We start from the raw sequence: 15699 nt of genomic DNA on the forward strand, positions 1-15699 counted from the left end.
TCGATGACTTGCATAAAGTAGAGTATGTGAATTATGAGCTATCACACAGTGAGATACTACATAATTGTATGTATGTATACATCGCATAAATTCGTGAGTGATTTATAATCGTATAACTATGTCAATTAATGTCTACCAAGTATGCCCCACTTTCGGACTTTATATGAAAATCGCGTTATAAAGTATGACAAAGCATGACGGCCGGCGATCACCTGAAGTTTGAACTAACCCGGAGTTGGTAACTATGTCAATTAGCTCTCGTTGTGTTCATAACTCCGAGAGGCCTGTGCCCGCCCGATAAATGGGTCGTTGCAAAAAAGCAACATGCTAAATTGCTACGCCGTAGCGCTACATACGCTACGACGTTTCGCGTAGCTATCGGTGCTACGGTTGAGAGGTATTTTAGGCAATTTTTAAGGGGTTTTTCGTTATATATTATTATACCGTTATTATTTTTGTTTAGTTTAAGTAAAGTTAAAATCACGGTTAAATAGTGAATATGTTTGAGTTATCAAATGTTTTGGTATTTTGTTACTCAGGTTGAGGCAAGTTGGCTATAAAAAATATGTTTACACGTCTCACAATTTTTCTTGAACAAAACTGGGGTAAAAGTTTTCTTTGCGGGCAATAAATTACGAAGTTCTCCTAGTATACCATCGAGAATCCGAATAATATTCGAGGTTGGTTCACACTGTCATTTTTCATATTCCATAAATACTACGAAGAGTGTCACAAATTTTTGTTTAGTGATTTTTGGTGTTGCTAATGTGAGTGATAAATAACTTAATGGATAGGATTTTTTTCTGTGCCGTCCTTAACGTCATATTTATTGTATTTCACACAAAAAATTTAATAAATTATTTGGTCATATAAAATAAACTTAGCAAACGGTATTTCACGTTAATGTCCTCTAAGGCAACGGTATCTATCTATTTATACAAGCCCTCAACACTCCCTATCATTAGTTAAATCGACCATAAACACAAAGACTTGAAGATGTCATAGAGCCACTAAGCGGCGAGCTACTTAAAGATCAATCAGGCAGTCGATGACGTCACCATTTCCCGATTAGCCCCGGATTTGATAGTCGAGAGCTCGTATTGACACTGCATCTCGAGCGCCGAATGCTTTTTGTTTGTTTTTTTGTACGGGAGATTGGATGCTACACGTGTTGGCTGTGAATAATTCGTTTTGATACAACTTTTATGAGGTTATTTTTTTAAGCGGTTTTATAAATTTTTAATAAATTTGTAGATATAGCAAACTTTTATAGTTATGTTACTTTTTTACTGTAATGAATTGCGCGATGATTTTTGTCAATTTAATGGGTATCGGAGACCATAACGCTTTTCTCATTTCCAAATTTAAGTATCAGTCATGCTGAACGAATTCTGTCATTCATAGGTGATGGATACTTCTTGATGAATGTCATCTTCACCAACTCGCCCGTTTATTAGCCTACATAATAATCACACACTTATACGTAAGGATAAACGTAGAAGAAGCGCAACTAGTACACCACTTTACCGAGTTTATAATAGCTTTAGTAAAGCACATAAAAGATAAGTTATAAGATATTAAAGTAATGCAGTTAAAAGGTAATCGACACAATGGTTTCTAAAGCTGTGCACAAGGAACAGACAATTTCGGCACACAGCGAGCGTGCAATTCTGACTTTGAAATGGCTGCGTTTCCTTTATAGTTGTGATGAAGTTTTGGTTGAAGTTGTTCGTGGCTATGACGTGTTATTTCTTATGGTTGTCTTATATGTGAGTTCGTAGTTTTATCTTTGAAAGAAGCATTTACGGTATGTAAGGTTAGACCCGGTTATTTTTGTTTTATATAGGGGGTGAATTTAAATTAAAAGGGGGTGAAATTAGGGCGCGAAATCGTGAGCACTTCCCATTCCTCCTTAACTTTTATGTTCTTCCAATCAGAACTCAAAAATCTAAAAACTACAGGTAACCGAACTCTAAACCTCACTGTCTCAATCGATGATTCTCCATAACTATGGCCCGAGGCTGACATTTATTCCCTGTACAACTGGCACAGAACAATCGCGATCCATCCCGGCTCCCGGGAGCTTGTAGACAGCTAAGAAACTTCGCCCGGTAGCTGGTTGCTCCAACTTAAGTCGTTAAGCGATAATGGCAGTAGCATTAAGCACGTTTGCTTTTTATGCTCACGTGCTGTATTTTGAAACTATTCTTTGATGTGTAAAATTATTACAAACTAGTTTTTGCTTGATTTCCTGAGATAAAGTCCCGCTATATATTTTCGCAGGATAGAAAGCCTAACACTGCCAGGGTCTTAAACTATCTCCATACCAAATTTCATAAAAATCCGTTCGGTAGATTTTGAGAAAATCGATTACATATAGTCAGATGGAAAGGGGACTTCGTTTTATAATCTGTACAGAATACAAGTTTTATGGTCTTAATTTTTTTCAATGATTACTACAATATAAATCTTAGTTGTTATCTTATTATGCCTTATGTTCAAATATTGCTTTAGTTTAAGAGCCTCAGATGGCAGTTCATTATAACTTGATGCTTAGTTTTAATCGTGTTTTTGACCCGAATAAGCTGATTATTTGACACTATACCATAGAAAAATAATAAAAATCGCATTGCTGAGGTTTAAAAAGCACTCCGTTCACTCCATTGTAACCATTTTTATTATTGTCAAAAGATCGCATATTCCGTGCGACTCATTTGGCATAACAGATGTTTAAAAAAATACTACTTTAGTTTAAAAACCAATATTTGATTGGCGCCCGATAATCAAACATCGTTATGAATTTGCATCCGAAACACGCCCGAAGTGGTCATCACGATCATTTGACAGCTATGGCCTTCGCCCAATGTACAAAGCTTTGTATCTGAATTGCTCTGTCGGGCCGTAACTGGGGCAAAAATTGAGGTGGGTCGCTCGCCCGGTTGCCATGACAACGCTCCCGTCCCCTCCGCTCTCCTCGCTTCTCCCTCCGCCTCAGCGCGCCCGCACCGTCCGGGCTTGTTGCTTCGGAGGACAGTTCAGTTTAAATAAGTGCCCATATTGCAAGACTGTTTATGAAAATGTTTAGAGGAATATAAATTCTTTGTAATGCTGCTGCGTGGCTGTGGAAGAGCTTTTGTTTGCGTAATTTAGCGATTTGGTTTGATAAATATTGTTCATGAGAATTTTGAGTTTGTATATTTTGTTGTGTTGGTAATGTTTATAAATCGCAATATATTGTAAGTTCCAAGAATAATAAAGTATAGCATCAACTGGTAGAAATAAGTTCTGATCTGATAAAAGAATAAAGGGTTCAAATAAATAAAAAATAAAAAGAATTATTTTTAAATTATTAGCTGTAACAAAAAGGGCATCTTTCTGGCCTAGTATTCATTTTCATCTTACGTATCATCGCTTACAAAATTGAATAAAATACTCCGTTTCATCTTACTCCAACACTTTTCCGGAAAATCTAATGAATTTCATGAAATCAGCTTACATCGCAAGGCGTGGATTCGTTTCACCTTTTCCGTCGAGTCAGCCGTCACCATGAGCCCAATATCACAGGGAGGTCTGAAAACGTCAGTATAATCAAGTATATGGTATAAGCCCGAAAAATCCCGAAAACGACTATGAGATACGTGTTTTAGATAATGGAGGTTCGAGCTGAGGCTTTCTATCAACTCATATGTGATTAGGGTTCCCTACTCATTTTATACGGAACTCTATTAACTTAGCTATCTGTCCGACCAATGGAATACTTGGCTTTGTTTTAAATCGGTTTAAATTACTGTTTTATTTGTCTTGCTATGAGTAATATGTTAGAAATAATAGTAATCAGAATGTTTCTTTACGTATAAAATGTTTAAACATTCCTAAAGTGCTACATTAATTATATTAGTATTAACCTGCATCAATATACGTACACCCAACATTATAATACCATTATATCAAATAAGATTTATATTATTGTCTTAATACAAAATAAAATATATTTTATCATAAATCTCAAGTCTATGTAATGCAATTATTGGACAAACACAACGTAGTTTTCAATACATAAATCAAGGTAATTTATCGATCTAAATCCTTCAAACTTAGTTAAAATCCCGAGCAGGTGTTAGTTTAGGGGTGAAGGGACATCAGTACAATGTCAACGCACCGAAGATTCAATTAATTTTGGATTGGAGTGCGTCTGCCGAATAGATTATTGCTGATTGAATTTGTTTGGTGTAGGGTGTACTAAATAATTCTAGACCAGATCTCATGTAATCCTATTAAGTCTTTGTTTATACTAAGTGCTGATTGTTAGAAGTAAGGTATGTTGGTTTTATTAGCTTGATGAGATTGCGTAGAATGGATTTGGTAAGGTTATGAGGACAGATATCTATTATAAAGGCAAAAGGTCATGTCTCTTTGGAATGCCTAAGTTAATGACATAAGTGGAATTATTTTAAGCTCTTAGTATAAAAAAGGTATAAAAAAGAAATCGAATACCGGGTCGGGCAAAGTGATATTTGGGTTTTTCTGCTCAGTGTCAGCCCGGAGTCTAGAATCTGTGTCCGAAATGGCGATAGGCTCGCTCCCTATCACATTATGGAACGAAATACACTTGGCGAAAAGTGGGTGCACAGATTGCGCCTCTACATAACCCTTCGGGGATAAATTCGAGATGTGTGTTTGTTTGATATAGAAAAATTACCGTCGGCGGTCATTTACATCTCTACCTACCAAGTAATAATCTCCTCCTAGCCGAATTTCGACCACGGCGGCCAATCTCAACGGAGATCAGCCAGGTACGCAGGATATATTATAATGCACAAGTGTGTGCGCAGTGCACAGGTGCACTCTCTGTTCCTTCAATCTCATCGTTCGGATAGACAGCAAGCCGACTTTACCGGAGAGAGATCAGGCGCAGGACCAACGGCTTTCCGAGGCACGGGGGTATTACACCGCCAACTTCCTGACTCCTGGCTGCGACTGAGTAATCTTTAAGATACCTACCAAGTAATGTACATGTGTGCCTCTCATTGCTGCTTAAGTTACAACTTCTCATTTAAACCATTTACGCCTAACAACATAATTAAAAATACATCCATTAAAAATAAAGTATCTAACGTGAGCCAACGGTGCGGCCAGACATGAAAACCGTAGAGCGCACGTGTACCACCCATTCATGTCCCCCTCGGAGGGGGGCATGACCCCCGCGCCCCCCCGCCCCCTGTAGTGGAGTATCGACATATATTTTGCGTATAATTCATTGAACGTTTGAAAATTTCGTGGCTCTCAGTTTTTGCATGAGTTAGTTTGGTATGAAATATTGTTTTGGTTTGCTTATAAATGTTATATTAGTGCGTGAAGTTCAATTTTGTAATATGAATTAAACAGTGGCGATGAGTGAATCTATCCTTAAGATATCCATATTATTTTATAAGGTAATGCACATTCATTTGAAACTTTGAGGTGTGATTGAATAAGGCTGTTTGGAACACGTATCTTTCTAGATATAACTTATATTTGTTATGGAATTTATTAATTTTATTTTTTTGACATATTTGTTGTTCTGTAACGCTACTTTTGTCTATACCTCCTTTCGTTATGAAGTCTTTGATATATAACCCCGGAGAACCAATAATGTGAAAATATTGTTCAAATAACTTTTATTTATCTTAATAAAGGGTACTTAATTAGTATTCCCATTAGTGCATTACAAGGCGGTCTAGCACACATATCCCGCTCAAGCTGTACGGAAAACTCGTCAATAACCGAGAGGCGAGCGTGACATTACCGCCACAATCCACACGACAATAGATCCATTCGCAACGCATGGTCACAACAATATAATAATAAATAAAATAAAATAAAAATAAAAAGCCTTTTATTCCATGCAATAATTAAAAAAAATAAATAAGTAACTACATATTATGTTTGTTTCTTGGTTTTACATGGACCCCCCTCAGGTGAAGGCCTCCTCCAAAGTTTTCCATTTGTCTCTATTTTTTGCGACTTCTATCCAACGTGTTCCAGCGATCTTTTTTATATCGTCTTCCCATCGTGTGTATTGCCTGCCTACTCGTCGTTTGCCAACGGGGCCCTTCCATGTAGTAGTCTCGTATGTCCACCTGTTGTCGTTCAATCTCGCTACATGGCCAGCCCACCTGAACTTTAGCTTTTGGGCATAACTCACCGCATCTATTGTTTTGGTGACGTTTCTTATTTTTGAGTGTCTGACCTTTTGAGATTTTTTGATTTTTAGCATACTGCGCTCCATGCCTCGCTGACAAGTCAATACCCTGTTCTTTATATCACAACAATATTGGATATTAATTAGCTATTATGTCGTCTCAAAAAAATATATCGATTACTTTCACAAACCAGATTTCCAAACCTCTAAACATCTTAACAAATACTAACTTCGCCGGAGTACATTAGCCAGTAAATTGGTCCACTCAATATTTAATTTAACTAAAATGATTTATGACTGCCAATCATTAAGAGCCTGTTTACAACACGAGTAAATGCTTCTCGTAAGCTGACCAAATACAAAAGTCACACTGAAATATAGGCTCCCAAATAATTGGTAATAAATAAGTACTATCTTTAGCTGTTAACTGACAAATAAAATTATCATAAACGTGAAACAGGCCCTAAGTACTAGTTGCGAAAGGTGAAATTTACTCAAAAGGAACCCGACAAAATAAAGGTACCAATATGCAGAAATAAGATCTGCAAATCGTCCTAATGATAATTAGATTGTACATAAATTTATACGTGTTACAAAACAAAGTCCCCATATCTGTCTGTATGTATGTTATCGATTTTCTCAAAATCTTCTGAACGGATTTTTATGAAATTTTATATGGAGATACTTTAAGACCCTGGGAAGGTTATAGGCTACTTTTTATCCCGGAAAAATATAAAGCGGGACTTTGCAAGCAAAAGGTATTTCTACACAAAGGGAAGCCAACAGGAATCGGCTTATATTAACCCTTCGGCAATGCTAAGTACCTTAAACTATTGTATCGTCAGATTTATAAACAACTATACATATTCGCGGGTAGTTCACGACTCCATTAATTGTATAACGTAACGCATTTAGCGAGAGCCCGCTGTTTAAGCCAGTTTAAGCGCCCCTTAGGAATAATATATGTGTTGTCTTCATATGTAAGATTTCCCCGGTTCACGTATTTGTAAATCCCTAAGTATAGAGGGTGGTAAGAAGTAATAAGATTTAGGAAGAGCCATGATTAGGGTTGAGTTCTTTTGTGTTTATTAAGTGAGATAGTGTATGGGTTTTTTCGTGAATTGGTTATTTAAGGGTGTTTTTGTAAGGTTATTTGTAGGAGTAGGACTGATTAGTATTTAGCAATTAACTTACTCATTACTTATTTGGTGAAATAGTATAATTTTCGTAGTGAATCTGGCCAATTTCGACGTAGATCAGCCAGGTATACAAAAGATATTTTAGTGCACAAGTATGTGTGCAGTACACAGGTTCACTCTCTGTTCCTTCACTCTCATAGTCTAGTAAGACGGTTACTTAAAACAAAAAACTATTAGCACTGTCTTTCATGTTTCAACTCTTGTAATTCCTAATAAAAATTAAGTCATTATATAGGATAATTCAGTATTTTATCATTATATATTAACATCCCGTCTTCGCCTACATTAAGAATACAAACAGCATGTATTCCAACCAATGAGATCAAGAACTCCTGAGCAAACAAAATCCGAAAACTATTTGTCTTGGAAATCACTCACAGGTGCTTTTAGTATTGACAGAAACTTGGATTGAGGGCGGTGGGGGGTGTGCCCCCCCTTGTTCTTGGTATTGTTGAGTTGTGTTGCTCCACTTCGTTCATTTACTGTAAGTACTTTAAAGTACATTCTATGAACAACACCTCAGTCCCCCCGTGACCATGAAGGCTGCAAAGTCTTCGAAACGTCGGGAGAAAATAATAATATAAAAAACCGCAATAAATCCGTTAAATAGTTTTTATTTCAATGTCTAACATTCGCGTAAACATAAGAAACCATTAAGTACATTCTAAACATAGGACGCTCTGAACAGCGTATATACCAGGTAGGTTTTCGGAGGCGGCAGTAGGGGCAGATACCTTAACCTGTGTAGTTATAAGATTTTTTAGGAGACTGTCCATCGTTTTGAAGCTTTAATACGTGCTTTTAAAATACATTTTTTTTACGGGAACAAAAATCGTTTTATCGCTACCATTACTTGGTGAGTGGAACTGTTATGTTGGTTTCACCGGTCTTACGGCCTAATGTCGATACTCCGGAGTATAACATCATCCGAGCGAGTATTGAATCGAGTTTCTAACCCCTGTATACCCCACACGGCATACCAATCAAAACCCGCGGTGACTTGCAAATAAATTACTGATATAGGAATAAAAAACTTAACAAAGCCCTTGTTTGAGACAATACATCTCCGTTTATGGTTTAATCATAGTATTTATATCCGACAACAACACAAAACCATCGAATTAATTTAGCGGAACGAGATAGCACAGTCTGAGTTACTTCAATAAGTTTGATTAAAATCGTTTCGGATCAAGAATGCGGGAAATGCGCCGAGGAACTTAAAATAGACGAAACATGCACGAAAATGAGTTTTTTACTCTCTTTTGCAATGTGAGACAGCTCTTGAAATACGAGGAAAAATATTTCCGATTCAAAGTAAATGGTACTTTGTAAGATTAAAGTCACATTAGTGTCCTGTGTGTGTATTCTTTGTGAATTAACGCTTGCTTTAACGATGAAGGAAAACATCGTGAGGATACGCATACCTGAGAAGTTCTCTATAGGAATTTTGAAAGTGTGTGAAGTCTACCAATCCGCACCAGGCCAGTGTGGTGGAGTAAGGCCTAATCCCTCTCGGCAGTAGAGGAGGCCCGTGCTCAGCCGTGGGATTATTATATATAATACAGGGCCGATATTACCAATGAAACATGTTGCATTTATGTAAATAATGTCACCGGCCTTTGAGTTTATGTAACTCTCACTTTGAAAACAGCTCATAAAAACTTAATATCGATTGTAATTACTCTAGAGGAAATTCACAATGAGTTGCTGTTAGCGCGTTTAAGTGCTGCGTTTAGCCAATTACCTTTGAGTGGGTCCCAAACTCGAGCGGCCAGTGCGGCCCTGTTTAGCTAACTGTGTTAACTGTTGAGAAAATGGCGCGCAGGTTTTAATTAACCCTTTGCCCGCCCTGTTTGTTGTTTCGGATCGGATTGTTGGGCCCGGATTGGAAGCCATATTGGGTGTTTAGTTGCTTCGAGGATTTTGGTTTGTAATTTTGCTTTTTGTTGTCGTTGTAAGCCATTTATTATTTCAGTAGTCGGTCTTTTTACATTGGCGGAAAGATAAGATTTATTTATATGGCAAGCTTTTTGTATTTTTATATAAGTTCTGGTTATTCACATATAATATATCCATATATTAAATATTTTACGGTTATCGAAAAATTCCATTTTAATTAACAGAATATTACACTGTTTGCTAGTTATTAAATTTTATTTTGATTTTATACCATTGATCCAGCGCGAACTATGCTATTCCCGCGCCAGAGCATTAACCTAACAGCGCTGCTATCGCTGTCAACACCGAAATTCTCTATTCAAATACGAGAAGCAATAACATTTATTGCAACAATACTGATAAAGCGACAATAGCGCTGAAATTAATCCGTATTCGTCCACTCGGCGCGTTAATATCGGCACGCGGCCGCAGCAGCCACAGCGCTGCAGCGCTTCAACGCTCCGACTAGATTAGCTGCCGCGATGCAACGTTATTGCGCTTCTAATGTAAGCAATAAAAGCGCTGGGAGTGTGCGCAAGGCCGCCATTGTTGCTCGGTGATATTTAAATTTCTAATAAAGATGCAAGTTTCATAATTTCGCATTTAATTTCCGCGTGATGATGTTATTAAGGCGATTTACGTGAGTTAGATGTTTGAAGTTAATGTTTATAATGTTTTCATGCCTGTTTTAATTTACATTGTTATTTATGTTGCGGAATGTAATTTTTTTATTATTCTTTACTTTCTTAACAGTCATCATTGTCATTTCTGTCACCAATAAAAATATAGGTGTTTATGTACGTAGCGAGCTATATGGTGTAAACTATTTCCTTACATTATTTATCTGACTTATTACAGCTGATGGAAAGAAACATCAAATTATAGTTTTGTTGTAATCGGCCGTAAAAATACATAATCATCGACCCATCATTCTATTTCCAAACAACATTCGAAATTCAAAATTTGCTTTCCCACAAATTCCTCACTTTGTTATTCCAAGAACAAACATTGATAAGCTAAGGTAACAATCATACTGCCACTGTTTAAACAAGTATCTTGCATACACGTCTATTTAGTAGGAGAACAATGAACGCGCTCAGCGTAAGCGCTAGTGAATGTCGGTCCAATTCCACAAAGTACCCATTGAATAATCAGTAACTGCCAAAACCGCGCGAACTTTGTTGCCATTCAAGCCGTAAGGGCTGTTACGTTATCTTATAGAGTTGCAGTTTCTAAAGGATGTACTCATGTTGAATATAATTTACAATATAAAATATATATTAATAATATCTGCTATTAAGTAGTAATAAATAGTATTAGATTATAAATTGAAAGAATCGATTGATAAACAAGGATTTGTTTTCTGTTTTTTTTTAAAACAGACATTTATTTTAGAAATTGAGAATTCGAAATTTGACTGTCGAATATATTTGTACATAAATTTTATTTTTCTGCATTCTTCTAATGAATTTTAATAATGCCAAATCTTACACTCCTTGCGCGTAGTGTGCTTAAAATGGGGTCCAACGTTTTCTCTTCATGTATATATATATACATTTTTGACATTATGATTATGTTTCACATTCAGTAAGACTATAGAAATTAAAGATAAATATTATCTCTCTTTTGACCAAAGACTTTAACAATCTACAAAAGAGTATACATGTGTGTTAAAAGCTTATTTGAGTGACCAAATATATATTGCAAACGCATTTTGTATAAAATATTAGCTATTTGCACTCCTTCTTCATATGAACTTTAACTGTGCCAAATTGAATACGCCTTTCACGTAATTTTCGTAAAAAGGGTACAAAGTTCTTGCTTCACATATTAATAGATATGTGAATACATTTTATACACGCAGATGTGGGCAGAGAAGCTACTATTTTTATTCACACCCCAGTCGTGTCACCGATGAAATTTTCTATACCGGATTCTGGAGAATGGACGAGTGAATATTTATTTTTGATTCTACAAGCATAACTCGAATATGTTGACTTTTGATCCTTCGAGCCAGAATCTCATTCATATTCATTAGACCAGAATATGACAAGTAAAAAAACTTCGGTCTCAAAAGACGATATGTAGAATCTCATCATTGATATCTTTGTGGTGGTGTGGTGGTCAATCAAAACTACATTCCCCCCGAGGGAATTCTTGTAAGCTCGGTCTCCACACCGACTACACGCTCATGTACGGGGGATATTTGTCGCATATCCCCCGTGACAAATGTATGCTTAGACGCACTGTTGATTGTGTGTTGATTGATCTCATGGTTGCCAATTCACATTCAGGCTTATGAGGGTTTCTGATCATTTCCTGGCCATCTCCCCTTCCTGAGAGGGTTGCTTCTCCATTCCCCACACTTCCTTCCCCAGATATCCCCTCCCAACTTTCCTTCAGGTCCCTGCAGTCGCTATACCAGTGGATTCCACTATCTCATTCGCAGGTCTCCGACTGTGTTTATTGCGGGCATCGATACAAAACCAAATACTACATCGCGAATACTAACAGCAGCTAACGACGTGACGTCTTAACGTTACTCAGCGGTTGAAAACTAAGTGAAGCCAATGTTCATCCACCCGTCAAAGCTAACTATTTAAAAGGAATATCCTCTAAGTCTGGCAACCCTCAGTAGTGGAGTTGTAAAAGCGTTAATCTCGTAAAGGATTAGAGGGTTAGTGATCAACCCCCGCCGATATACCGACCATATAAAATTCATTAGCTAAACTAAATGTTTTATATGGGCAACATTTGAAGATTTATGGAGTGTGCTTTTGGTAATTTTCCAGCAAAAACATTTACAGCATTTTAAAGGGTAGGTTTTATGCCAGAGCAGAGGTCTGTTAAAAATTGGACCAAGACATTCTGTAACACGGGTTAAAAAGTTTGTTGCATCGATTCTGCATTTGGGGAAGGGCAGGTGCCCAACTAAATCCTGTTAAAATTTATAGCACACTTATCATGCAAAAAAGGATATCATCATTCATTTGTGAAAGGATTTTCGTGCAGGACAAAGCGCGAGTAAAAATTGCGAGCAAAATTCTTTTTATTTATAATTTTATGCGAGTTTAGTTTTCAGAAATGCTAAGGATACAAGGATATAATTTATGCGCAAGAACCTTATTATACTTAGTTAATTATTCCGAAATACATTTAGCTGGATTTATAATGAGGGTTGATTTACTTTACGGTCTTAAGATAAGTAAACCGTGTTTGACTTGAGGATTTATAAGATACACATTTACTTTGCAAAACTAGACTTAGTAATATATTCTAGGTCACCTAATCTAATAAAGGATAATATAAATAGCAAAGTAAAGACGCTACCTTAAAACTAATAAAATACAGCGGTCAGAAAACTATTACGCGCACCTGATACCTCGTGAGACCAGGATTCCTTCACATATAAATTACCTGACTTTGTCAGCGGACAACGAAACGTACATTTGTCCTTTTCATCCGCAATAATCCCGCATATATCCATCCCACTCCAACCTTCATACATCAAGGGCACGAGAGCTTCGTAAGCCTCAGAAAATGAGTGTTTATTGTTGGTCCTTCGAGCCGGACTCTCGTTCGCGCCATATTTCAACGCAAAAATGCACCTTCTGCGTCCGAGTTAAGGTCTATGAACGATTTATAGGTTCAGGTGCGTGGATAACCGGTTTATCCGGCCGTTACTCTTGTGCCAGATGTAGTTTCAGTTGGCGAATTCTGTGGATTTGTACAATTTGTTGAAAAAAAGTACTGTTTCTACTCGATATATAATATTGTCTTTACAATTTTAGGCGTACATTACTGTAGATTTCTTTTACTGAGCCTCTGATTTTGATGAAGATAGATGTCATCTACTAGACTTTTTCATTGCTTTAGAATGGCCGTTAACATACATTGTTAAACTGAATTGACAAGAACAGAAATAATGAATTTTACAGTGCAATATCGTTCATAAAAAAAATGTTTTCTAGGTTTCAAGTATCTTATCTAATAAATTCATAATTACATCACATAGAGTCTACGTCAAACTCTCTTTTAAACCAACGTCAAACACGTCAGCTCTCACGCATTATAACATAAGGCTTTTTGAATCTTTAAATTATTTTTAACATAATTTTGTTTCGAAAATTCTCGATTTTTTAAATATATTTTGAACTCCCGAACACCATCTCTCCGTAGTATCGGAACAAGGCCCCCACGAGAAGCGTCTTCTGAACGCGTTGCTGGCGTCTTACAATACGCTGGAGCGGCCAGTCGCCAACGAGAGCGAGCCGCTGGAAGTCCGCTTTGGACTCACGCTGCAACAGATCATCGATGTGGTAAGTCACTGATATAATTAGAGGGCGGGGAGAGGGGTGTTTCCTCTTCCGGTAGATGATCATTGATGGTTTTAATTGATTTCTACCCTTGGCCACTTGGCTAAGGCTATTAATTTTGTTGGCAGTTTATAAAATTAAATTTAGAATCTTTTTTATCTAGCCCAGAAATATTATTTCTTTAATAAAATCACATTTTGCACGTGATATTGACTTAAATTTGGAACGTGATAAATCGATCACTATTGGTATTACAAAATTAACGATTTCAATTGGTTCTTTTATATTTAAACCTTTTATACGGAAGACGAAACAATACCCATTAATATATACTATACAAGTCAAGTTATGTAAATTGTACTGTTCACCAGACCCAAAATGTGTGTTGAAGTTATGAGACGAAAATTATTTTGGATACCAATCTTTTCAACTCGAATTCCGTATAGTCTATGGTTTAAAATGAAACGTCACTTTGACAAATGGTCAATTTTGAAATTAGAATTCCGAATGGTACATTTGTTTTCATATGAAAAATAGGTATCCGAAAAATTTATCGTCTCTATTTTCTGCGTTTTATGTAATAATTCTTCGAAATGGCATCAAAATATTTTTAGTACATTTCGCGAAAGCCCCTATACAGTCCGTGAGGCATATTCAGGCGAATAACAGAGAATAGTCATTAGCTTTTGTTGTGTTTGTATTAAAACGTGAAGTTTGGAATACAATAATTGTATAATAAAAGCCTGGCATGTTTTTATGAACATTGCTTTATAGAATAATGTTTCATAATGTAATTCATGATAATTGTTTTCAGTTGCGTTGTGAAACTTCTTGTGCTATTCGAAATGAATATGTAATTATTTAATTAAAATATTTAACCTAATATTCCGGAAAACAGAATATTGCAAAATATAATGTATATTTTAGATCCGAACGTTTCATAGAAATTCAAATTTGCTATTGAATGGTCACTGCAATGTCTAATTCTGCTTTGGGTAGTCATTGTTGTGTTCCGGTTTGAAGGACATTGTAGCCAGTGTAACTACTGGACATAATAATACTTAACATCTCATGTCTCAGAATGGCGAGTGCAATGGAATACCAAACAATACTTTGTAATTCAAGTTGTTGGATGGTGTTTCTACTGTTAATGGGCGGTCGTATCGCTTGTCATCAGGCGAACAGCAAGCTCGTCTCGTCATTCAAAGCAATGAACAAAAATGCGACCAAAATAAGAGAAAAATTTTCTTCTTCTTTCTTCTTTCTTCTTCTTTAGAAAAATAATTATACACAGGAGTAATGCAGCTTCCTATTACTGGAAAAAGTTAAATAGTTTAGTAGCTTTTAACATTAGAGCGTGCAAACAAACTCTTCAACATTATATTTTAGTATAGATTTTGCACATTAATAAATATATGACAAAGTATTAATAGATGATATGATCTATCACCATCCCGCCGTTCCCGAGGCTCGACAGGTATAGTAACTGTTTACGAGGTGCGTGGGGCTTCGGGGAACACGGGGGTAGTTCGTAATTTGTTCCTGTACCGTAGGGGTTGGACAGTGGCTAGAAATAGTTTGTGTAATGTGTTCAGTTTATAATATTGAGAACTCAAGTTAAGTTGATTTGAGGGACTTTGTCGTGGTAGTAGTGGGTGGATAAATATTTGTGTGGGTAGAAAGAAAGAAAAGCGAAAAAATGGAAACAATTTATTCGTTTCAGTCGCAAACAAATATGTTCATAAATAACAAATAATAATAAAAAATGGCTGCTGGTAGATGAAGTGATATGGTGCAAATCATAAGATATTTAAATTTATGATTGATAGTAGTCACCTTATGTGAAGTGTTAGTGTAGTTTAATTACAGTTAAGCTGTACCCCTAGCACGAATTATAAAGAATTGCGCAAAGTATTTGTATCAACTTAATGCATATAGTATTTCTCTAGAGTCATTAGACGCTACTATACCCCAAAAATACAATCATGCTGCTGATTACCATATAATATTACCCATACTGTTCTACAGCTACGATTTATAATTTGAAGTTCATGCAATGCTTACG

At 36.4% G+C, this 15699-nt stretch overlaps 1 protein-coding gene across 1 annotated transcript in view; it reads left to right on the forward strand.

Moving 5' to 3' along the window:
* The window catches only part of LOC119190581 (neuronal acetylcholine receptor subunit alpha-7-like), a 66428-nt gene that overhangs the window by 40232 nt on the left and 10497 nt on the right, over nucleotides 1-15699 (forward strand). Inside the window, exon 2 of the mRNA XM_037442794.1 lies at nucleotides 13498-13637. Within this exon, the coding sequence (XP_037298691.1) occupies nucleotides 13498-13637 (140 nt within the window). The remainder of the gene's footprint in view (nucleotides 1-13497; nucleotides 13638-15699) is intronic.

Source organism: Manduca sexta, chromosome 25 (genome assembly GCF_014839805.1).
Source record: "Manduca sexta isolate Smith_Timp_Sample1 chromosome 25, JHU_Msex_v1.0, whole genome shotgun sequence".
Lineage (NCBI taxonomy): Eukaryota > Metazoa > Arthropoda > Insecta > Lepidoptera > Sphingidae > Manduca > Manduca sexta.